General features: G+C 32.5%; 1 protein-coding gene across 2 annotated transcripts; it reads left to right on the forward strand.

Moving 5' to 3' along the window:
- The first annotated feature begins 860 nt into the window (after positions 1 to 860).
- Positions 861 to 24,402, forward strand: LOC143062718 (uncharacterized). Of its 2 annotated transcripts, XM_076234481.1 has the most exons (3): positions 861 to 1,221; positions 6,135 to 6,255; positions 19,172 to 24,402. In XM_076234481.1, exon 3 carries the CDS (start codon positions 19,307 to 19,309, stop codon positions 22,625 to 22,627), a length of 3,321 nt encoding a protein of 1,106 aa, XP_076090596.1. In that variant the 5' UTR covers positions 861 to 1,221; positions 6,135 to 6,255; positions 19,172 to 19,306; the 3' UTR covers positions 22,628 to 24,402. The 2 variants fall into 2 exon arrangements, with proteins under 2 accessions (XP_076090596.1, XP_076090597.1); XM_076234482.1 differs by lacking the exon at positions 6,135 to 6,255 and having other exon boundaries at positions 863 to 1,221.
- Positions 24,403 to 26,025: the final 1,623 nt, after the last annotated feature.

Raw genomic sequence — 26,025 nt, forward strand, 5'->3', positions numbered from 1 at the left:
GTACAACGTTTTTAGTTTGAATCCGTTAAACAGTATTATCTCTTGCACGTTAAAGACACCCTTGTAGATTTCGAAAAAGAGCAGGCTAATGCTCAGGCTAATGCCGCTACAAGGCAGCACTCGCACCCGCAAAGTGGAAAGGAATTAATATAAGTTGCAAAACTTGTTTCCCAATCTTCTATACATAAATATGTTTAAACTAAACAGTATTATCGATTTTTTTTTAATTTAATGATAGAAGTAGGAATTTCTTTATACAGTAGTACTATGATATTTCAGGGAAAAAATTTATTTTCACATATATAAAGAAATTTAAAACAGGTGTCTGGTGCATTGATGAGGTAGGATCCAGCGTCATTAAACACCTAAAAAGTATTTATAAATCAACATTTGGTTTGAAACTATGATCGTGCATGTATTTTTGAGATATATTGATCTCTAGATATTGATTTAAAAAAAATAATAAAAAAGAAATAAATATATCGTATCATTCAAACAAGGTAATTAACTCAGATATTTTTTTTACTGTTTTTACACAAATTTTTGGTCTAATCGAACTTACAGTGACATATAGTTCAAAACAAGAGGAATAAACAGAAACAAATGGAACCCCTTTTCATATCATGCTCATGGCTTAGCGACAGTATATTTAACACTGTTAGCAGTTTCAAATTGCGATAATTTTTCCGAAGCCAGTAACAAAAGAAAAGTTTTTTTTATTATCAATCAAAGATTCGTCAACACAGATCTTTATATAATATTTTACTCCTAATGAAGTAAGGACATAGTTGGGGTGAAGTTAGTGTTTCAGCAGTCGAAGGAGATGGGAAAGTTGTAAAACAACTAAACTAAGGATATTGCAAACTAAATTTCGGCTCAACTCTGGTTTTACGTTTTTTAGAGAGTTCTCGAAGACTTCATCAATCATCTGCTTGTTTGCATGAAAAGATAAAGAGTAATTGATAGATTATTGAAGACACTACAGGAACCTCTAACGCGCGTTTACACGTGAGATCATCAATTTGATTATTGTAGACGTAAATAATTGTAATCTAAACACATATCGCCCGTGCATGATAATATGCTTAGATATGTGTAGTGTTACATTCCCATTTAATATTCTTTTATTTCATCAGCTGGGAATGCTTTGTTTCGCTGGGATTAACTTTCTATTTTAATTGTCATTCAAGGATATAAAAAGGTTGCTAACCTGGTATTAAGGTAAGTAATCGTAAGAGAATGCATTTGTTATTATTACAAATATAACGCATCTTTTTGTTATACAGTGCATGCGGAAATACAATTGTTTTGATTGGAACATTTTTAGAAAATCATAAGATTGTTATAATAATATGTAAATATAGAATCTTTTCAATTCTTTAAAACACAATCTTAATACAAAAAAACCAAATCTGTTAAACGTTTGCTTTATTTTCTCAAGTGTTCAGACTTGTTTGGTTTTAATGTTACAATCCTGAAAGGATCATTATTTATTTTATATTTTTTTTGAAAACAAAACAAATTTTACTGCACTCAACACTGTTTCTTTAGTAATAAAAGATGAATTAGGAAAGAGTTATGTAAATTTCAACGAGACAGCAAACCAATGAAACGAACTACCAAACATGCAATGAAAAGGACCAAATTATTAAGGTACATTTGTCCTATGCATAGCTCACACAATATAATCAACATATTATTCTGTAAAAAGCCATAGTTACTGAACATAAGCTCAAAGTATTTAACCTGCTGATTTGAAACCATGCCCTCCTATACCATAATATGTTGCTGTGCGTCATAGAAGATTTCATGCAGCAAAGATATTCAAGTACTCAGAAATCCCTTTATAATTCTGATATTATGATAAAACATGGAAATTCAACTGTAAAGAAGTATTAAAAAAGTAAATATAAATGACATGAACTTGCGTGGCATTTTTTAAGCTTTTAATTTTCAAATATTTTGGATTGAGAGACATTTATTGTCGAAATGCGCATCTGTTGTAGAAAATTGGTACTGTCAATATGTTATTGGGTCGTCTCTGAATCTGTGTATCTAAATTATTGTTTTACTCTAGTGTGTGTGTGCACATTGTATCATTGATCTATAAACACAGTTTTTCGCTTTATATATACATTTGAACGAGCTCGAGAGGAGTTAACAATCTTAAAAGAATAACGAACATGTACCACATCTTCTTATTTATATATAGATGTGGGATTCTATATGTTATTCAGGTCTCAGACAGGGTAAATACTGTGACATTCCCGACTTAAGAGTTTAAATCCCCTGAGCAATTGAGGATAAAAACGTCGTATATATATATATTCATCTGTAGTTTCCTGAATATATACTGACATCTCTGTGTTGTTATCCAATCACAAACCTCGACAAATTTGTAATCCGTAATATAGCTGTTCGAAAAAAAGAAAAAAAAAAAAGAAATATAGGAATGGATAGATATATCTATTATAAAGGGTCAACCTACTACCTTCAACAATAAACAAGTTTATTTATGTATTATTGTCATTTTGTTTATTTTCTTTTGTTTCATATTCTGACATCGGACTTCTCTTAAACTGAGTTTTACTGTACGTTTTGTTGTGCGTTTGTTTTTCTACATGGCCTAGAGGTATAGGGGGAGGGTTGAGATCTGAAAAAAAAAAACATGTTTAACCCCTCCGCAATTTTGCACCTGTCCCAAGTCAGAAACCTCTGGCCTTTGTTGGTCTGGTATTATTTTTAATTTTAGTTTCTTGTGTATAATTCGGAGTTTAGTATGACGTCCATTATTACAGAACTAGTATGCATATTTGTTTAGGGGCCAGCTGAAGGACGCCTCCGGGTGAGGGAGTTTCTCGCTACATTGAAGACCCATTAGTGGCTGCGGCTGTTGTCTGCTCTATGGTCGGGTTGTTGTCGCTTTGACACATTCCCCATTGCCATTTTAAATTGTATTCTATACTCTTCGTCAAGCTCTAAATCTCCCGAGACAAACATACAGTTGTCAATGGATTTGCTAGAGACATCAGCTGATCTGTTATAATCACAAGATGCATTAGAAGAAAAATCAAGGAAATGTAAAAAAAAAAAAAAAAAACAACAAACAAAAAAACATAGCCATGAAAACACAAATAAATTCAACTATAATAGACGACAAGTGAAAAATTCCTAGCTACAGCCAGGAACATTAACATACTGCAGAATGAAATACATTTTGTAATTCAGTTATTTTGAGCAAGATTCTATCCTTTCATCAACTGAAATTAAAATATCAAGGTTGATAAAGAAAATTCTATACATCATCAAGAATGTCTGATTATAGCTGCTTTCATTACATGAACCGTATAGATTGCATAATAGAGGGTGTGGGTTGGAATGACTGAATAGAGCATAATGGGAAAAAGTGTAGTATATAGGGAGAGAAATATATTGAATTGAAGAACATATGCCAAAATTAAAAAAAAGTAAGAAGAATAATAGGCGTAGAAATACAAAGGAAACAGAATAAGGGTAAAAAAAAGTTAAAAAGTTGAAGAATAAATATAAGTATTAAGGACTTCCCCATGCAGACCTTCAAAGTACTGTGTACATGTAACTAAGTATATCATTATAAGCTGTCTCATAATGTAACTCTCTATATTGTCTAGCTTAAGTTGTGGTTATTTTTACCATTTGATCGATGCATCTCAAATTAAAGTTCGAAAAAAATACTTGGACTAGGACAGTTTTTTTCTCTCTGTAACAATGAACCGAAATAAAAGTGTAGTACTGGAATGTTTTTTGAAACGCAACGGTTTTAATGAACGGACATTTATAAGCGATAAAAGACAACACTAACGATTAATGCAACATGTGCAATTAACAAGTAAAATATAGAACAAATAATACTTAATATTTTTCATGTAACCAAGGAAACAGTGAACAAATTAATGAGAGAGAAAAAATGAACGTTTCAAGCATGCTTCATAGAGTTATAATTATTTATTAACCAACTAAGTACACTATTGCCAAAAATGACAAAAAAATTTTATATATTTTCTGTAATGGCCCTGTTTTTTCTGTAATGGCCCTGTTTTTCTGTAATGACCCTGTTTTTTTCTGTAATGGTCCTGTTTTTCTGTAATGGTCCTGTTTTTCTGTAATGGCCCTATATGAATGCCCAGTTTGTCTGTATTAAACCCAGTTAGCGTTTTTAATAAAGTTAAGAAAATTGAGTTGTAAAGAGTATAATACCTTTTTGTATTTTTTTTAATTTAGTAACACTCAACCAACATTAAAGAACCATATAAAGGGAACACTGTTCATCCTGTTTTTCAACACATAACTTCTTTCAACTTAATATCTTGGATATTTGGTATATTTAAAGCTTTATCATGGTGAAGTACAAATTATTTTTTTTCAAAACTAAACTGTCATTAAAAGACAAGTTGGCAGCAACACATACACTTTTGTTCAGTTGGTTAATAAATGTATTGAGAAATGGGTGTTTTTATAATGGCCCTGTTATATGTCCTCGGTCAGTAATAATGGCCTCGGATGTCTGTAATGACCCTTAGCGTTGCCTCGGGCCATTACAGACTTCCTCGACCATTATTACAGACCTTAGTACTATAGTATTAAATCGATAAAGATAGTACGAATTATACAAAAAGCATGCACTAAACATGCTTGTATTTTTCAGTGTAAATTCATGAGCAGAACAGGGAAACACTGAAAAATTGACAAACATATATAGGTAAACAATATATCACATTTGCTGTAACGAAAGTTCCTGGTTCGAAGGTAGAACCGGGAAATAACATTTCAGTTCTAGAAACAATCGATATTAAAAGCATACGATTGCATGGTCAATTTTTGAAATGCAGCGTACATGTTCGAAGAAACATAGGATATTCCAGAGTATTCATAAACCGTGACAAACGTGGCTTGGTATGCCGCTTATGTTATGATGTTGTGCTGATATCTATAGTAAATATAAATTTCATATGTGTTTGCAGTCATGTATTTTAGTATCATGACATATACATGTAGAACGTTGTTTTGTCAGAACATGTGTATTGCCGATTGTATGGCACTAACGTCTACAAAGGAAAAAGGTCAACATGCCACTCTTTTTTTCCTATTTTATAAGCTCGTATACATAAATTCGAAGTATCTGAAGTATTTGAACTGCAGTACACGTATATTGTATACTAGTATTGACTGTTATAATGGTGTATTTCTCATTCGATTAAGGATGTTTGCTACTCCTGTTTATAACATTTTGTCAGATATTTGAATTACTATAGTTTTATCCATGTAATTCCAATAAAAGTTCCACTAACTCCTACTTTTCGTTCATAACTTTATAACATATTAAAAAGCCAATTTCGAATATCTTTGTTATAATATTTTTCATAGTTTTTGAGGGCTTTTTTTGAGAGCTTTTAATGAAAATGTGTAAAAAATCTAGTTATAATCATTTCCGCCAGATTTTTGATTTATTATATTTAAAAAAACAAGTACACGGCTTTATTAGTACCGAAATTATCAACTATCAATTTCCAATAGTCTTTTAAAAAGATGGATATTTTTAATTAGAGGCACAACCGGTATCCTTAAGACACTTTCTTATAATTAACACGTGATGAGTGTATTTATGTTTTACCAAGTCTTTCAAGGTTTATACTATTAGAAGATAATATTCAGCAAAACAAAAACACATTTCACACCCAAAAAATCGAATAAACCCAAATTCACTCCATATCTTGAACTTAAGACTAATGTTCTGCGAGGTTAACATTACGCACGTGTATTTGTTGTATATAAAGAGGAATTAATTTCTCGATTTATCTAAAATAAATGCTTAAATGTTAATAACGTTAACAAATTGTTGAAAACACATTATGTTCTGACATTGCAGCTTCATTTATCAAACGTATGCCAAAATCTGCACATAAAACAAAAACAGTCTGAATGCAGATTGCATAACTCTAATTTTCTTTCAACAAACTACTAGTTTTAGCAGAAGAAAAAAAAATCATCCATTTGGTTTCAAATCTATAAATTCTATTTAAAAAAAGAAAGAAATAATTTTGTAATGGATGATTTAGTGATGAAGTGTACCCATTCAACCTAATTATTGCTTTCAGGAACTCTTTACGCCAAAATAGTTCTCATCATATTATGACGTTTCGTTGGTGAGATGATTTTGGAGTGGTAAAGAGGAAAGAATGTCAGGAGAATTTCTTTGTAAATTACATCAAATTTATGGTGAGTAATGTTTTAATCATTAATAACATTTATTCAAATCATGTTTATCTGTTGAAAGCTGGTTTTGTTTACATTTCCAATTAAGAGAAGAGAAAGATAAGTCCGAAGGATCATAGGCATGATGCAACAGGCTGCACATCTCAATATCTACAGACAATAATGTTATATTGAAAACACATGTGCGCAGTAAATGTGCAATATAGTTTAACATATTTATGATATTCTTGAAAGCAATATTATTTATCAGTTTATGTGTATATTTTATAAATTTTTGCAAGCAATATAAAAATGCATATGGATAAGTGAGAGGTTTAGTTATTCAATGCATTTATTTTTAAGTTAAGTTTTAACCGGTTAAGTTTTATGTATGCATAATTTCAAAACTGTCTCAGCATGAACAATTACTAATTTTAATGTCTTTAAGAACAAGTACTTTGGCATGTGTTCACAATAGAATTGAGAATGGAAATGAAGAATGCATCAAAGAGACAACAACAATTCTTATTTTGACATTTCTGTGCTATGACTCATGTTTGTTTTTTGTTTTTTTATGCGTACCCACTGAATGTATTCATAAATTACGAGTTACTATACTGTGTTTAATTTTCTTGCAATGAGTAAATTTTATTAAACATTTACAAAAAGCTATAAAAGTCACATGTACATATTGCATACAACCTTTATATGTTTCCTGTCTAACCTTCCTGACGACATGATATATAAGTGGGGTTCATTCTGTTCAGTCTTTAGTTTTCCATGTTGTATTTGTATTTGTCTTTTTGTCGTTTTACTTTTATTGTCATGATATTGTCAGTTCGTTTTCGAATTATGCTTTTGATAATACCCTCGATATATATATATTCAACCTAGCTAGCTCTTTTTTTACCCATGTCAAACTCTACTTAATCAAAGATAAATTAACATGAACCATGATGCTTTACCTGAGCAAACCTGATTTCAATAGTATCAAAAGTTCACGGTAACACCCAAGTAAAAAAAAAATACCCTTTTTGAAATTTAAAGGAAAATACCTTGAAAAAGTATATGAATATAAATACCTTGGATGTGTTAACATCTAATGGCAGTCTAACTAGTTGTAGTTCAGATCTTGCAAAAAAAGGCAAAAAAAGTTTTATTTGCTATTAACTCTTATTCATCAGGCTTTGGACAACTTCCTGTGAGAGTGTCTTGCAACCTTTTTGAAACTTTGATTAAACCTATTCTAACATATAATAGTGAAATATGTTACATGGACAGTGAAATATGTTACATGGACACTTATATTCAATTTCATAGAGCTTAACTCCGAGCTAACAAAAACAGCATAACACCAGATGCTATTCATTTTATTGATAAAACTGTTTTAGAAAAACAAACCCAGCTATATTTTATTAAACAAGTACTGGGGACAAAAAGAAGCTCAACAAACCTAGCTGTTAGAAATGAACTAGGACTTCTGCCATTAGAAACGTTCATAAAAACCCAAACTATGATGTCCCTATCTAGATTAATGAAGCCTTTAAATTAACTAAAAATTTAGATACTAAGGGAACATACTCTTGGTATACTTTTGCAAAAAATGTGACACAAGATATAAATATTGACGTCAAACTTACTGAGGAAACTCAAACTTTAAAGCAGACTAAAAAGTTAAAACCCAATTAAAGAAAGGTTATATTAACTATTACCAAACTCTTATTGATGATTAAATAGATAACTTGAAAAGATAATAAAATATATCTATAAATTTCTTAAATCTAATATAAATGACCAAATGAAATACTACCTATCGCAACCAAATAAAGAAACAAGAAAAATGTTAACCAAATTAGAATAAGCGATCATTGTCTCTTAATAGAAACTGGACGATATACAAAAATACCACGAAATGAAAGAAAATGTAAAATATGTAATATCTTAGACGATGAATTCCATTTTTTCTTTAACTGTAAAATTAATAAAAATAAAAGAGAAATCTTCCTGAAATATTATATACAAAAATATGTAAATTTTAATACACTTAATTTTACTGATAAACTCGTGATTATAGTAAATCCGTAAACACCAAATGATGTAAAAGCAGTTGTTTCTTTTATTAAAGAGTCATTAGAGCTGAGGAAAGGAGACCAATAACTGTTTTTATCATATCTATTATAATTTTGTCGAGTTTTCATTATGTTTGTTTTGTCTATGTATTTGCCATAACCAAAATTGTTTTTTGTTTGTTTTGCAAATAAAGAATTATTATACTAGTAGACTAGTATAATATTTCCAGATAATATCTACTCAATGTTTAAAAAGATTAAAATATGACATCATCTACAGGGCTTACATCGTGGTACCAGTAGACTGAGGAGACAATCATCATTTGTCTTAATTTTAATTTTGCAAATTCAAAATCACGTGTGTTATCACGACTTTGATCGCAATATAGCATATAAAACACTTCAATTTTTATCAGAGTGTTGTATTTCGAAAACTTCATGACGTAGTTACAGATTTTTAACCAATAACTATTGGTACAAAAACATCGAGACGGTGCCAGAAACTTCTTACATTATTACTATTTTATCATTAAGTAATTGACATTAAAAGCATTAACTTTGATGGATTAGTTTAACAGTCTGTACAGATTTTATCCTGTATAACTATTATAATGTTTTGTTTACAAAACCGTTGCCATAGCAACAGTAAATAAAATCATTAATTGACTTTGGCAAGGCAATTCTAATGTTGTTGTCGTTAGTGTTTGGAAACAAAGATGGTTGCGTAATTTTGAACAAGGCATTCTAATGTTATTGCCATTACTATAGTGTTTTGAAACAAAGATGGTTGCGTAAGTTTGCAGTGAATAGTTTGCCCTGTTTATGTCTGTCATGCCTGTTGGTGATGATTAAGAGGAGCAGTTGTGTTGAGGGCTCCTAATTTGCGCATTCTACTTTGAACATGCTGAGAATGTAACTAGAATCTATTGCACAGAAGCATCTTTATAGTTAATCAATATTCTTGTAAACAAACTGGTATACATTTGAAAATGTATCAAGGAAGTTCTTATAATTGCAAATGATTTATATTTTCTGTTCTTTATATCTTGTGTTCACTTGGTACCCCACTTCCCAATGTGAGAAGAAGTTTGAGCTCTCACAAACATGTTATATCCCGCCATATTCTTGATGCACTGCCTGTCCGCTGACAGGAGTCAGCAGTTAAGTGGTTGATAGTGGTACATGTTTGTTATATTAAAATTGTTGTTTTTCGTATACTGTTTTGTTATAAATTATGCTGTTGGGTTTTTCGTTTGATTTTTTTTCTTCATTTTTCATGTCATATTGCTGAAAATACGGAATGAGTTTTTCTCCTTGTTGAAGGCCTGTTATTGTCACATCCACTCCATTTGACATCTTGTGGATAGTTGTTCTAGTGGCAACCATACCACATTCCTATATATTTATTATGTTGGAATTTCTAGTGTGTAATTGTTGTTGCTATTTTGTTGTCACTGACCTTCACACGGTATAATAGCATTGGCTTCATCTCAAATTTATATCGCGTTTCTGCAACTATCGCTGACCAGATCATAACATAAACATTAGTACTTGCTTTTTTGTTGCTGTGCTAACCACATACCATTCAATCAAAGAGGCGCATCAATTATATGATAATAATAATAATAATAATAATAATAATAATAATAATAATAATAATAATAATAATAATAATAATAATAATAATAATAATAATAATAATAATAATAATAAAATGATAATAATCATTGAAAGATTATCTTGATGTATTTTTTTTTTATCTTCTCATATGAATATAATATTTCAATTTAAGCATTGAGATCATATGTTTCTATGAAAAGCTTATCTGTGTCAAAAGCAATACGGGTATATTGATAAAAAAAAAAAACAGTGTTGTCGAATTCTTACAGCTACTGTCGATCTCTGATATTTTTTCTATATCATTATTAATAAATGTAGTGATAATTATTAGCATAGCTGTATTTTGTAACCTTTTGACAGAGTAATGCCCGTAAAGAACGCAATTTAAGCTCTATAGTGTTCAAACTAGTGTGTATAAGGCAAAGTTGAGTCTTTTGAATTTATCTTGGTCTACAAAAGACCAAGCAGTGACGCTCGGATAAAAAAGATAAAAAGGCCAAATAAAGTTCGAAGTTGAAGAGCATTCTGAAAGGTTTCGGCAAAGACCTAAACTATAATGCGGTGCATTACGTTTGCGCGCATAACCATTACATTTGCGCGCAAAAAATCATTACGTTTGCGCGCAGCTTTCGATTACATTTGCGCGCATTTTTTTTACAGGTAAACTCAGGTAAAATACAGGTAAAACACTTATTTATTGGGAAAAAAAGATAAAGCGGCATATTTTTTTTTTGATTTTCAGACACAATTCAACAGGCAAAGGTGTTTGCAAAATTTTAAGAAAATCTGAGGCATAGCCTTTTTATTGTAACTTGAGTCGACATTTAGCTAAAACGGAGTTTATACTTGTTTTAGAATACAATATGAACAATATTAGACCGTTGGTTTTCCCGTTTGAATGGTTTTACACTAGTAATTTTGGGGCCCTATATAGCTTGTTGTTCGGGTGACCCAAGGTTCCGTGTTGAAGGCCGTACATTGACCTATAATGGTTTGTTATTTGGATGGAGAGTTGTCTTATTGGCACTCACACCACATCTTCCTATATCTAATATATAATTTGAATGACAAACTATTTCTAAAATTAATGATTAATAGTCATATCCGTTATGAAAATACAAGAAAAATATAGTCATTTATAATTTAATTTAATTTTTATTTATATTTTTACCTAAGATTACCTGTAAAATGAATGCGCGCAAATGTAATCAAAAGCTGCGTGCAAATGTAATCAAAAGCTGCGCGCAAACGTAAAACATTTTAATCCCCAAATGCGCGCAAACGTAGTGCGCCCCTATAATGTATAATATCCGGTTAATCAATCTTCTTTATCCATGTTATCGTCATATGACTAGACAGTTCATGTTTTTGTACAGATAATTTTATCAAACAACATAATATATTAAAAGATTGTTTCTCTTTATCTATATTATACCACTATATTTCACAGACATGTAAATTGAAATAGTTAAGTCCTTTTTTCAAAATTCGCATTGTAAACAGAGAAAGTATATGTAGAACATATTGATAATATTGAAAAGGTGTGTTTTAAAAGTTCAATTTCTATCTCCTTTTGTCATGATCTCATTTTTTTAAAAAAGTTTTGGACGAATATAAGAACGTTGTGGTGCATTATTGTTAACAAAATATGTTGATATTTTTTCTTCGTCTTGGTACGTTGTTGTGATATTTGGGAACATTGTTTTTGGTAATGTCTTTCTTCAGTGAACACGTGCTTTCATGGAAAAGCAGAAGATATTACTTTAATTCGATGTTTTAAGTGCGTTGTGTTGTATTGTTGTCTGGATGACCGTGTGCTTATATCATATACTTATACTGCAATCAGCTATTTTACTATACAGATAAAGCTATACGTATAAACGTTAGCTTTATACGTCAATGACCTCAACTCACCTATAAGCCCCGCCTACTTACAACGTCACGTCACAACCATGACAACGTGTAGTAACAATGGTCAAACTTTTATGAATTTAAACCTGTTATGTCTTCAAATTGGTAATTTATATACCATGTTTATCAAATGCTATTAATTAAATTTATTTTCCCTTTCTTATTCCTTAAATTGTCAATGCTTACCGCCTAGACTATGCTCATAGGGAAATACCCCAAAATTGTACCCCAAGGGGGAAATTCCAAACACTTTTTTTTTAATAATATTTGTTTCATATTTTTAGTATTTTTTTATTATTTTATCGATTTCAGTATAAAAACAATATACGTATAGTGTCTTGAAATATGAAATTTATTTGTATTCGGCACGAAACGGGAAAATGCTCGGTAGAACCTCGCATTTTCCCGTTTCTAAGCCTCATACAAATAAATTTCATATTTCAAGACACTATACGTATATTGTCTAAATGTAAAACGAAAGTATTGCAGAAAGACATTTCGCTGTTCTCGTGACTTTTAAAAGCTTCAGGACACAGACAACTGATTATTCAAATTTGATCTTATATAACTAGCCTCTTTTAAAAGTGAGGCAAAATCTATTTTCGCCGAGCGTAGCGAGGCGAAAAAAATTTTGGGAGGGGTCTTGGGGCCGCTCAAAGCCCCAAGAAGCTCTGAAAAAAATAACACAAAATCGTTCATTCTGGACGTTTCCCGGACTTTCTCTTCAACTTTGTACTTTTTTGGATTCGAGCTTCACTGATGAGTCTTTTTGTAGACGAAACGCGCGTCTATACAAAATTTAGTCCTGGTATCTATGGCATGATGAGTTTATTTACATTAAAACGCAATTAATTTTTAGCAATTATTTTTTGACAATATTCTGTCTATAAGCAAACACATAGATTCATTGTAATTTTAGACTTTTAGGTTTTAGGGAAAACATTTTAAAAGACCGATATGTAGGATAAGGCAAAAATCGTAATTCTCACTCATAATCAATAATACCGGACTGCGATATGTCTGTCTGTTCTTGTCTTGTATTGTGCCTCGACTTTTTTTTGGTGATTTTTTTTACTAGATTTAAATATAGTGACAGTGCAGTATTATACTTTAAGTACTAGTACTGTTTAAGTCGACACTAGGGACCATCTTGACCTTGTTTTACAGTATTAATGAATTTTTTTTTACTGTTGAAGACCCTCAAGCAACTATCAAGATGAAGAACAGGAAGAAATACTTTGACCATTGATCATTTGTATTTTTTCTATGTATTGACTTTGTGTGCGATTAGGTCCAGTGCACGTTTACTCCATATTCCTTTATTTTCTGTTTAAGAGTCTGAACACGTCTTGATACCGGGAAATTGGTGACCTAGCTTACTTTCATGTAAATCATTTCAGCTATTTAGTTTTATCTACCAAAAAAAGCCAGTTTTGGATTCCTTAATATCAAGTTCAATTCTCCATGCAGAAACTACTTTTTTTCTGTGAGTAGCATCGTATATTCTTAAAATTTTCTCGCGCAATGTCTGGACATCGGTGGACATGCAACATTGCAAAACCACACGTGAAAATCAACACTCAGACTATATTCATAAAGTTGGATAATAAATGAACAAAAGACAAACCCGGGACACAAAAGTACAAACAATAGACCATCAACTCTGAAAACTAAAAGTAGAATAGAAACATAATCATGCAAAACATGCAGGAGCGACACCAGAGAGTGAAGAGAACTTGCCTCTTGCAAGACACTTTCCGTGAAAACAATTTGATATGAAGTCAATCTTTTGTTTCATTTTTTTTTTTTTTTTTATTTCTAACATGAGGCATTTGCCTCATTTGCCTCAATGTAGTTACAGCCCTGGAGAAATGGCACAATAAAACAGGACCTCATTTAGTCCTTAGTTTTAACTGTTAATAAACATTTTTTTTTTCTGTGAATGGAATTGGAGGGATCAAAAGTTATAGTCTCTCGGATTTTAAAATGTAAAATGATCCATCCGCTTACAAAATATATTTTTTAGAATCTTGTCCTAATTACGCGTCAATAAATTAAGATATAGATTGTTTAACGAAATGTTAGGAGAAACTATTAGCGAACATTAATTGTAATCCAATTATTGTTATTATTTATCCCCGCGCATAGGAAAAATACACATTTCCTCGAGATTTTATCGTCGAATCGGTGTTTACACATGAACATGTGGTATATGTTCTATACTAATAGATTGAAACATCATATATCTAAATATAAGTACAAAGATGATCTATTTATGTCCGATGCATCGTTTCAACAACAGCTAGCGCACTATTGAAAGATTGATAGTTGGTTATTGGTTACGTAACGTCCAGTGGCAAATATTTCATGCAGGATCAGGACGAGAACAAGTTAACAATGACATATATAATAGGAAGTTGACTATCCTTTTTTGTTATTTGTGTAAAATTTTACATTTTATGAGACATAAATAATAATTTATCATAGCTAATGATCAGAGATTAAGAAATTTTTTTTTTGAGGCAACTTAATTAAAACGTCCAGGTTACGTTGATATAGAGATTTAATGTCGGTGCGTATGACGAACTGCTTAGGAATTTTGTGAAATACTTTGAATATAACAAAGTTTCATTATGTAGTCGTGTCTCAGTATCAGTTATTACCAAAATGAAATAATCCAACTTTCTTTTTATTTACAATATTTCAAATATTCTTCTATAAAGTGTGAAAAATTTCAAAATTCAATATTGAACTTCTTTTTGTTATCAAGTAACTTGCAAGTTTACATGATCATTGTAAACGTGTGGGTGTGCACTTTGAAAAGGAACTACGAGCCAAAACAGAATCTAAGATATCAAACAGTTGTATATAGTTAAGGATGTTATCAAGTGAAATTAAAAAAAAATAATGGAATTCGTAATTGATACTATCAATCAGAAGAGCATTAGTTAAGGAACAAAACAAGCAAGCAAATTGATAGTCATGGAACTTTTCGAGATATATATTTTTTAAAAGATTGCGGGAAAAGGCTGACTAGGACTTTTATTTTATATTTAGCAATGGCTAGTTTCAGTCTCAAATCATAAGAAATCTGTTTAAATTTTGGAAATTACCTTTAATAAACTATTGAAGTCTTATATATAAAGAAAAGTGGGTGATATAGTGCAAACTATTTTACCCTATGAGCATCTGACAAAAGTACATAAACCTGACAGGACTACACGCTAAATGCATGGTACATCACAACTACATGTATCTTCATATCTTGTTAAAGTTTTGTCCATCCCTTTTAACTTATACAGAGACGTGATATGAATGCCATGAGACAACACAAGTCTCATCCAATAAAGTCCAAATGATGGGGATTTGTGCAACATGAGTTCACCTTATGACCATGTATAATTAGCAAAACCAGTACCGTTTAGGATTCTATTCATCAATGACTTCGGCGTGACAAAATGTGAAACAATGAAACGAAAAAATCAACGGACAAAAACATTTTTACCTCCATTTTTTTTTTTAGATCTAATAAGTCGATATTCTAGCACTGCACAACGAGCGTTATTCGGTCTTTCGACTGGTTATTATCAAATCGAACACAGGAGATCTGGAAGGATAAGTAATCCCTGCTCCACTAGTTAAACCTATCCTGCTACGAAGGTTTAAATTCGATATGTTTAGCAAAAGTTTGAACATAGTCGTTCTGTTTTCATTCAATTTGATCTGCTTCTTCAAAACTACCGTATAGCGGGTTATTTTCGAAGGGTGCTAATTCCGCCAATTTAAACGGCACATGCAAAGGTATTGATAAAAGTTTTGAATCCGCCATAATAATAACCGCCAAAATATTTCATATACCTTATTTAATGAAAATCGCGAAATTTTACACCCTCGAAAATAACCCAATATACGGTATGTTATTTTAAAATTCCAGTATTGACAGTAAAGACTTTTAGGGGAGCAGTGGCGGATCCAGAAATTTTCATGTGGGGGCCCACTGACTGACCTAAGAGGGGGCCCGCTCCAGTCACGCTTCAGTGATTCCCTATATAAGCAACCAAATTTTTCCTCAAAAAGGGGGGGCGGGACCCCCTGACCCCCCTAAATCCGCCTCTGGGGAGGGGTGGTTATATCTGTGGTTCTTCAAGTGAACATATGCTGAGTAATTTAGGTTTGCTTGCAGTAAAAACTTAACATAATTGTAAAGGTGAGTAGCATTATTGAATATAAAAAAAATGATCTTTTTGGCATGATCATCGTTCTGTCCGTATTAAATTCCAATTATAATGTATGTGTAAACATGTGTTTAATGAATTCCCAAATTATTCGATTATGAAATGACATTTGTGATGGGCTTATCAGATTGATCATTATCATACAATCTAAACTTCTAGCAAATTGTATACAATTTTGGCAAAGCATTACGTTTTACAAAAACACACTAAATTAATGCATATGAATTACTGTCTACAGTCACACCTTGTATCATTTTGAGCAATGAATTTAGTCACTAAAATTTACAAAAAAGGCACAATTTTTCTGTCTATTGTTTGATTTGGTTTATTTTAGGACGGTGAGGTTGCTTTCAACTTTGGTACCATCTTACGGTGTTAATTTATCTCATCTTGTTCGTTATGTATTACTGGTAATTTATTAAGTCAGGGCATTCGTTACACAAATTACTTAAAACCTTAACTTCCATAGATAAGATGTAAATATTTGGTTTCGAATTTTGGTTGTACCTGTAGAAATGTTTTTATCAGTAAGTTAAAATCAAACTAAATATTATTTTTGTATATATTGTTATTGTCTATGAACTAGCTGTTAGTAATTGCGAGTACTTTAAGATCTGTACGTCTTAGTATCTTTTAGTTGTGGGGATGTGTTAGTAAAATGCACACGTTTTTATTAGATGTGTTTCAGTCTGCTCTGTGTCAATCCGTTGAGTACAACCCTATTTAAATGATTTTTATAGTTTGTTCTTATGATGTACTGTTCCAGGATTGACACGCCTTCAAACTATTTTAACCCACCACATTCTGTATGTGGGGCTGTCCCATTTATTCTGTTATATTCAGAGGTTGTCGTTTATTGCAGTATATCATATTTATTTTACGTTCATTATTTTGCACGTAAGTTATCTCTTTTACATCTTTTTTTTCGGGGGCTTTTATAGTCCACTATGCATTATGGGTTTTACTCATTGTTGAAGACCTATAGTTGGTTATGTCTGTGTCATTTGGTCGCTTGTGGAGAGTTGTCTCATTTGCAATCATACCACATCTTCTTATTGTTATATGTTTTATGTAAAATTCAGTCATATAACCTTTATCCATAGTCTCCGTTGTTTTAGTCCGAGATTACTCTGACGTCCAACGGCTGTTTTGCCAGACAAGCTGGGGCCGTGGGACGTTAGAACTCGTCCCATATCAAAAAGTGGATATTTGCCTACCCAAAATAGATGCGCTGCTTCGTCGCTTCTGGTGCCGACTGATGGCCTTGGAATTATATAAATCGGGCATCAATCTGTTCATTTTTCATTTATCTTTTCATTTATGTAAGTTTCACCTACCTGCCAACCTTTATTTTCCCATATTTTAACAGTTTTCACAGAGACCCATCGATTTCTGCATTTTGACTTTCACTTTCAAATGGACGTCAAGTTACGAGAGAGTTCGTGGCCTCGAGACTCAAATATGCAAATATTTATATTTTTACATCTCCTTTGTAGGAGATCGATGTTTAACATTTAGTAGCCAACCACGATTTTTCACCTCCTTTACAGGAGATCGGTATTAAGCATTTAGTTCCGACCACGAGAACAATCGGAAACTCTCGGACATTTAGATAACTTGCATCGTAAATGAACGAGGTGTTACATTATGGTCATTTGCATAAATTATCACTGTTTTCTCGTGGTCACGTGATAATCTTTGAAAATGAAAGGCAAAATGCAGAAATCGATGGGTCTCTGTGAAAACTGTTAAAATATGGAAAAATAAAGGTTGGCAGGTAAGTGAAACTTACATAAATGAAAAGATAAATGAAAAATGAACAGATTGATGCCCGATTTATATAATTCCAAGGCCATCAGTCGTCACCAGAAGCGACGAAGCAGCGCATCTATTTTGGGTGGGCAAATATCCACTTTTTGATATGGGACGAGCTCTGACGTCCCACGGCCCCAGCTTGTCTGGCAAAACAGCCGTTGGACGTCAGAGTAATCTCGGACTACCGTTGTTTGTGAACATAAATTGTTGTCAAACATATATAACTTTTTACGCATGTATAATGATATACATAGGGGATATAATTAGTTATCAAAGGTACCAGGATTATAATTTAGTACGCCAGACGCGCGTTTCGTCTACATAAGACTCATCAGTGACGCTCATATCAAAAATTTATAAAGCCAAATAAGTACCATTGTAACAGTGTGCATATACACCAATTCTTTTATAAAAAGCGATAGCATATGCGTGTACAATGAACAAACTTCACAATCAGTTACATCATAATATGCTAAAAAAAAAGAGAGAAAATATTTTAACATTGAATGATACTCAAAAGAACACGTATGCTGCTTTACCTGCCATTTGTTAATCAGGTCTTAACCGGATTTTTGTGGTTTTTGGAAATTGGCGCGCGTCAGTTATATTATACTTGGCAGCTGATCTGTTTACCTACAAATGTTTTTGTGAAAAAAAAAACAACAGGAAATCATACAAACTTTGCTTTGTCTTGTTGAATTATATGTTCTGTTGCAAATCTGTAATTCATTACAGTTCAGATAAATGAGCTGGGTAGCCAATCAAGCCAAGTTTATATTGTTTATCAATAGCTTATTAAGATTTGACAGTTGTAAATTGATTTCAAATGTATTTGTTTTTCTTCTGATATTTTGAAACTTATTTTACGGTTTTCTGTATTTTATGAAGATTTATTTGATGCAATGGAGTTGAATAACATGTAAGCCAAGGACAATTAAACGAAGGCATTTGATAACAAGGTGTAAATAAAAGAAATTTTGCATTATAACATTTTAAGGACATTACATGTTTCAAAATTCTTTACAATATTAAACCTTATCATATGCACATTGCATGTGTTTATATATATTCTCCCTCGATTCGCTCGACAGACTTTGCCAGACACACACAGCAGTTCGATAGTGCTAATGAGACAGCAAAACATCACCGGTTTAACAAAAACATATATAAAAGCGGTAAAATATTTATCACTATATACTAACAAAGATCTACAACTCATTTTATAACTGTAATGAGAATAAAGTTTAAATGGTATGCATACAGTTCATAATTTTTTCTTTTACTTTTTAGAATAAAAGTGTTAAAATAGACACACATTAAAGATGGACTGGGAATACTATAACAGCTAACAATGAAAAAATATTTCATTACTTCACGTGAATTAGGATTTTGATATATTTAGAATAAATATAACTGTTTGTCGATATGGGAAACTTAGGAACAAAAAAGAAACAAAAAGAAGAAGACATTGCGGATGACGTGTGGCTAAAACTAAATGATGGTCAGCAAAAGTCACCTAAAAGTAAGAAAAAGAAAAAGAAAAAACGTAAAAAGAAAGGAAAAGGAGATTCTCCTGACAGAGTCGAAGAGGACGTGTCACAATGTGACAGTTATTCATATTCTACACTGAGTAGCAGAAAATTATCAGACAGTACTATAGCATCAGCTGGTACAATAACACAGCAAAATGAAAGGGACGAACACAACACATCCAGGTTATGTGGGACGAATGTAGATGACCAGTCCAATGGAAGTATTGGCTACGTCACTGCTTCAGATACATTCACGCCCCCTGTGCCACGGAAGGGCATACATGCGAAATTTTCTCCTGTAATAGCACGAGATAGTCCGCGTGTTGTCCGGCGACTTTTACAACGTGAGAAAATTCTAGAAAGTCCAGAGAAAATCCTAGAAACTCCAAATGAATCATTGTGTCATCTTTCACCAAGAGCAAAATTTTTCCTTACAACTCCTGAACCTCCGAAAAATATGGCATTTGAAAACAGAAAATTTTCTCGACACAGTAGCGGAAGCTCTATAGATTCTAGAACATTTACAATGCAATCAGACAATAAAACGCCACAAATGTGTTCAGAAGACGGAAGTGACGATAAATCTTCAAAAATATGCAAAGAACGCGAAAAAGACAACCGTTGTATAACGAATGGGTCTTTAATCGTTAAATCAAGGCAATTACAGCAGAACAAAAATACATGTGACAGCAGATTTTCTAATAATAGCTTAGAAATGAGTGACAGTACAACAGAAAATCTTGTCAGAACTGGTGAAAAAGCTAAATTAATACGCTACGATGGCGGTAACTTGTCACCTGCCGAGAGGAGAAAGTGCAAACAAACTCAACAGATTGAGGTAGACAAAACCACCAAAATAATATTACCTTTCGTGAAATTTGATAATTTACACCCTCAACAAGGTGTTCATAGTAACTTTATAGATTATATTGAGAGGCCCGAGAGGGATAAAAAGACTAAACGCGAAACTTATTGTGTTCCGCAGAACGAGAAATTAAAAGAGGAAAATGATAATGCACACTTAAAAGTTGAAAGTTGTGCCGAATTTGTGCCACCTCCCTCACCAGCTTCAGGTGTAACACTTTTAGAGGTTGATGAATGTGCAATAAATGAAAGTGAAACGTGTTCCGATATACATCTAAGTAAGGACGATGAAATTTTCGGAGATTCTATTTGTAAAAGATTATCATTGCTTTTGGAATCTGAACAAGACAATGCAAAGTTAAATCGGTCTGAATTTCATGAGTTCACAGATTCGCCGTCATCCTCTCCAGATATACCGGAAGTACAACAAATAGATCCCGATGAACGTTTCGAAGAAGACGTGTTTAGATATTTGGAACAATCATGCCTGAAGTCTACCGATTTCGATGACACTTACAAGTCATTTGAAGAGACCGAAATAAAAAGCAATCTTAAACAGGAAGATAAAAATTTAAGACTCATTTGCAAAGAAAATTACGAAATATTAACGGTACCAAAAGTTGCTGCCACTGTTAAAACTCCTCAAGGTAGAGACAGTGCTTCAGTTTTAGATGTTATGAATAATAATTTTAGAATGAAATCAACAGATGAAGACCCAAATTCGTCTGTCAAGGATCGTACGGAAGTTGCACAACGAGATGTATGTAAAAAAGTATCGAAACGCAAAAGTGAGCTAGACATTGAGGAGCAAATGAAACATGAAAACGAGTTAAATGAAAAATTGATTCAGCAACAAATAGAAGTTCTGCAAAACATACTTCCAACTCAAAATGAAACAAATAAAAGAAATTCCACGTTATTTGCTGTTAACAATAAACATGCCAACGATCCGGATAATTATATATTGGTCACAAAGAAAACTTACGGCGTTAAAAGTGGAATTCTGGTAGAATTAATGGATGAAGAGAAGGATCTTCTAACACGTGACGTCATTAAAAATATGGACGGTAATGATTGGATTGCAACCGGAAGTGAACAGAAATATAAACCCGAATCAATGATTATAGAAACAGGTCTTAACGTAAAATGTCCTGCATTTACCCATGATCATATTTCAAAGGAAGAATCTGAGTTATCTTGTTCGTCTGAAAGTTTGGAGAGTCTAACTGAACCAGTCTATGACGACTTAGATGATTACCAGAGACATAACCAGCATTTAAAATATAATGAAGGAGTGTTTGATATACAAAATGATGAAAATGTTCAACATTACCGAGAACTCGACATAGAAAATTATGAATTTGAAAAACATGAACGAGAATTTGAAATAGACGAACACAATTTTCAAAAACACAAACGGAAACTTGAAAGTCATGATCGGGAATATAGTGACATCCCGTCATCGGACGAGGAAATCGATTTTAAAAATATTCTGAATAGGAGTCAGAGTCAGAGCGAAAGTGATTGTTCTGATTTTAGACCTGAAAGAGAATCCAATATTCTTTGTGGAGTTATTAAATCTTACAAAGATGAGGATTATTCAGATTATTCTGATGAGATATCAGAAGAAGAAATTTTATACTCCGAAGAGCCACGAACTGAGAGGCAAATAACAGTAAAACGTACGCCTTCAAAACTTGACCAATCTATTCAGAAACTATTCCTGGAAAAATCAAAACAGCTTTCAATTTCTTCACCACAAAGACAAGATAAGAAATTAGAGAGTTTTGATCTCACGCCGACTACTGAGGTATATGAACAATCACAAGCGGGAGGTTATGACTCCCCTTTTCATAAATCTTCTGAAGGCAGTAGGCGGTCAGTTGCTTACACTGAATCAGACCTCGATGCGTCAGAAAAATGGGAAGATGATGATGATGATGCTAGTAATGATAGTATGCTAGCAGATGATGAGGACGATGACGATGAATTTGGTCAAATTATTTTTAGTAAACCGTACATAGAATATGACGACAAGGTGGATGCCTCATTTAGCTATAATATGGTACAAACAATGCCAGAAAGTCCGGTCGTGTGGGAACCGGAACCGGATGATGTATTTCAGGACAATATGCCCGTAGCAGCAAGTGGTTATCACCCGGAAGACTCACTAGAATCGTCCGACGAAGCATTTGGCGATGCCCGGAAACAAATGCAAGAAATTCACGAACAACTTCAGACCTTACGTGAACAAATGGTTACTTTCGACAAGGAAGAGGACGATTCTAGTCTTCCGACTTCACCATTTGACGACAGAATATTGAATATTCCGAAAGGTGATAAGGATTAGTAGTAATACATTATTAGTGATGTTCTTCCCATCATAGACCAGGTTTAGATTTTAATGTAATAAGACATTGGGAGGTATAGATATCCTGGCATAAGTCATTATGTATTATAACACTCTTTTGAAAATTATCTTAGATCCGTAAACATTTTTCAAATGTTTTCCTGATTTTGCAACAGAGTTAATATACCACCTTCCCTAAATTCGTCTCAATTTTATTGCCCGATCTTTGCCAACAAGCACTCCAAATAAGTATATAATTGAATCAGACACTCCCGTTACCGCTTTATTGAAAGAAGGTCTAAGATTGTCAACATCGTGTCGTATAGGATTGTACTGTTGCAAGATTTCTCAAAGATCTCAAGTTAAAAAAGACTGTGTTTCTAAGGGGTTTCTTAGTTTTAAATGACACTTATAAATACCAAGGACGTATAACTAATGTAACTAATATACGTCCTTGTAAATACCAAAGAGACACCCATACACCCCCCCCCCCCCAAAAAAAAAAAAAAAATAAATTAAAAATTAAAAAACAAAAAAAATACAACTATAATAACCCTTAGTGTATTACAATTTATTGATTTGTGGTTACATAATCAATAATTTACGATATCACAATGAAATCGTATATTGTAACGCAAAATGCAACCCCCTGTCCTCGAATTGATGTATCATGTTTGCTCTGAAACAGGCAACACATGGATGCATTCTTTCTCGTAAATTGGAAATAAATCAGACAACAGTACAATACATGCACGGCTGCCAAATTGTGTTCTCTTAACCGATCACTTCTAATAGTTTTCAAGTTAACATCAGTGACTTAACTGCACAATCATACATACCTCTGAAAAGGTATCTTGAATAACAAATATATTGTTTTGATGGGAATAATTATGCAAAAATATCAAAATGAGGATCAAAACGAGTAAGTCGAAGAGAGACCAACAAAACAAGGACAAAAGACGATAACGAAAAATGATTAAAATCGTACGAAAAAAGAATGAACATCACGAATATCTATGGGATATCGTCAATGGTCAAGAAGGATATTCAGATCCTACTCGACAGGTGACACCCGTCTTATTAATTATATAACATACAAAACAATACGTTTTTATGTGTGGACATTACTATTCTTTCTCAAATTGATAGTGCAGCACGATTTTCTGTTTTGTTAAACTATCAGTGTGTATATAAGGTTTTAAAACGTTCCAATGTACATTTCAAAAACCTTATTTGATACAAATGTAAACCCAACACTGGAAACTTGAAACTGTTTTAGGTAAACCATCTTCTATAGAGATAAGTGTTGAAATGCACGACATATGTGCATATTTTAACTTGCATGTGTCTGAAAGTAATAATTTATCATGCATAATTGTTTATCCAAAACACAAAAAAACCTAAATTTGAATTACAATCTACGGATGTGTATCCTTGTCAAATTCGCCGTTTGAGAATATAATGCATCCTGGGTAATATTTTCAAAAGTGTACACCAAAACATCGTGATTTGTTAATAATGTCATAAACAATAGAAATTCAACCAATGACTTGACGTTATTTTCATTTTGGGATACTAACAATGAAATTACCCATAATTCTTAACATTCTGAAAAGGCGAATTTTACACTTATATTGAAAATGTTATAGATTATATTATAAAACAGTGTGTCATTTTGTAAAGAGGTACCTTATTGTCACTTAATTCATCAGTGCATTTCATTGTAATTGGAGTTTTAATTTGTAATCAGGGAATTAAAACTTTTTAAAACTTCATAGATATCTTACATCAGTTAATTATTATAATTGAAAGATGTTACATGAATGTCAAATTTCAGAGACATCCTTTTCTCCTTTTCGTATTTTCAATAATGTCCTCTCCAAGTTCTTAGTATGTGTGTATTTATGTATGTATCTATGTATCAACACATGTTGTCTCGTAAATATATATAAAAAAGGACATCTCAAAGAGCTCCGAAAGTAACATTATAACTCATTAGTCGAACACACACCGATAACGCCATGGCAAAAACGGAAAATACCACAAGGCAAACAAAAGTAAGCAAAACTTAACAAAGAAAACATAAGACTGAAAAAACACGAAACTCACTAAATTGACTACGTTGATAAATTATATCAATACCGTTTAGATTGCTTGTAAATTAAAATCAAGTGTTCAAAGATATTTCTAATTTAGAATCTTTTCATATTGTACTCTGAATTTTAACCGAATTATTTTTTATTATGATATTCAAGCTAAAAAAAATCGAGAATGAATCATTACAACCAAGTTGATTCTATAATAAAACATCTGGATCTGGATTATCGACCGTTGACCAGTAAAAAGATCAACAAAACAAAACTGTATTGCGACATGGTGAGCATGTCAGAGGTCAACTGTCTAATCTAAAGTATAAGTCTCCCAAATTAGTTAAGTACATTTAAAAATTATAAAAGGTATAATTTTGTGTTGACAAATTTTCACATGAAAAGTAAAATAACAGAATTACCGAACTCCTAGGAAAATTTCAAACGGAAGGCCGTAATCAAAGAGGGACGAAAGATACCAAAGGGACAGTCAAACTCATAAATCTAAAATAAACTGACAACGCCATGGCTAAAAATGAAAAAAGACAACCAAAACAACAGCACACATGACACAACATAGAAAACTAAAGAATAAACAACACGACCCCCCCCCCCAAAAAAAACTAGGGGTGATCTCAGGTGCTCCGGAAGGGTAAGCAGATCCTGCTCCACATGTGGCAACCGTCGTGTTGCTTATGTGATAACAAATCCGGTAAATAGTCTTATTCGGTAAGTCACATTCATGAAAGGGAAGGGGATTGTAGTTACGACGTTAGGAACATATCCGATATCATTTGTGAAACGGTTATTCCATAACGGTCAACCAACTCATGATGGCGTCCGTAAAATTTATGAAGGGATGATTTCATCTTCACCATTTGGAACTCTTGGTTTAATAGCTTCCTTGTGAGCAGCAACCCTCTATCAAGAAAGTCATGATAGGAAATGCAAGCACGGGAATATCGTATCAATTGGGAGATATATACCCCGTATGCAGGTGCTGCTGGAATGTTGCTACTTAAATTTTGAAAACTGAAATCATCTCTTTTGTCGTAAAGTTTTGTTTTCAACCGACCCTCTTTGTCAATTTCTAGATGTAAGTCAAGATATGACGCCGACTTAACTGTATTTGTGGTATCCTTTATCTCTAGCTCGATTGGATAGATGCGTTCCACATAGTCACCAAAATGGCAATATGAAAATCTCAAACACTCAAAACGAATGGGAAACAACGGTCAAATTTTACATGCATTTAATTATGTAGAAAATATGATATAAGTTTCATTTTCAGTGCTATTGATACATTTGCAA

This window comes from Mytilus galloprovincialis, chromosome 2 (genome assembly GCF_965363235.1).
Source record: "Mytilus galloprovincialis chromosome 2, xbMytGall1.hap1.1, whole genome shotgun sequence".
Lineage (NCBI taxonomy): Eukaryota > Metazoa > Mollusca > Bivalvia > Mytilida > Mytilidae > Mytilus > Mytilus galloprovincialis.

Excerpts from the sequence above, each read along its gene's own strand:
- LOC143062718 (XM_076234481.1), top strand. The coding sequence starts at position 19,307 with ATGGGAAACTTAGGAACAAAAAAGAAACAAAAAGAAGAAGACATTGCG.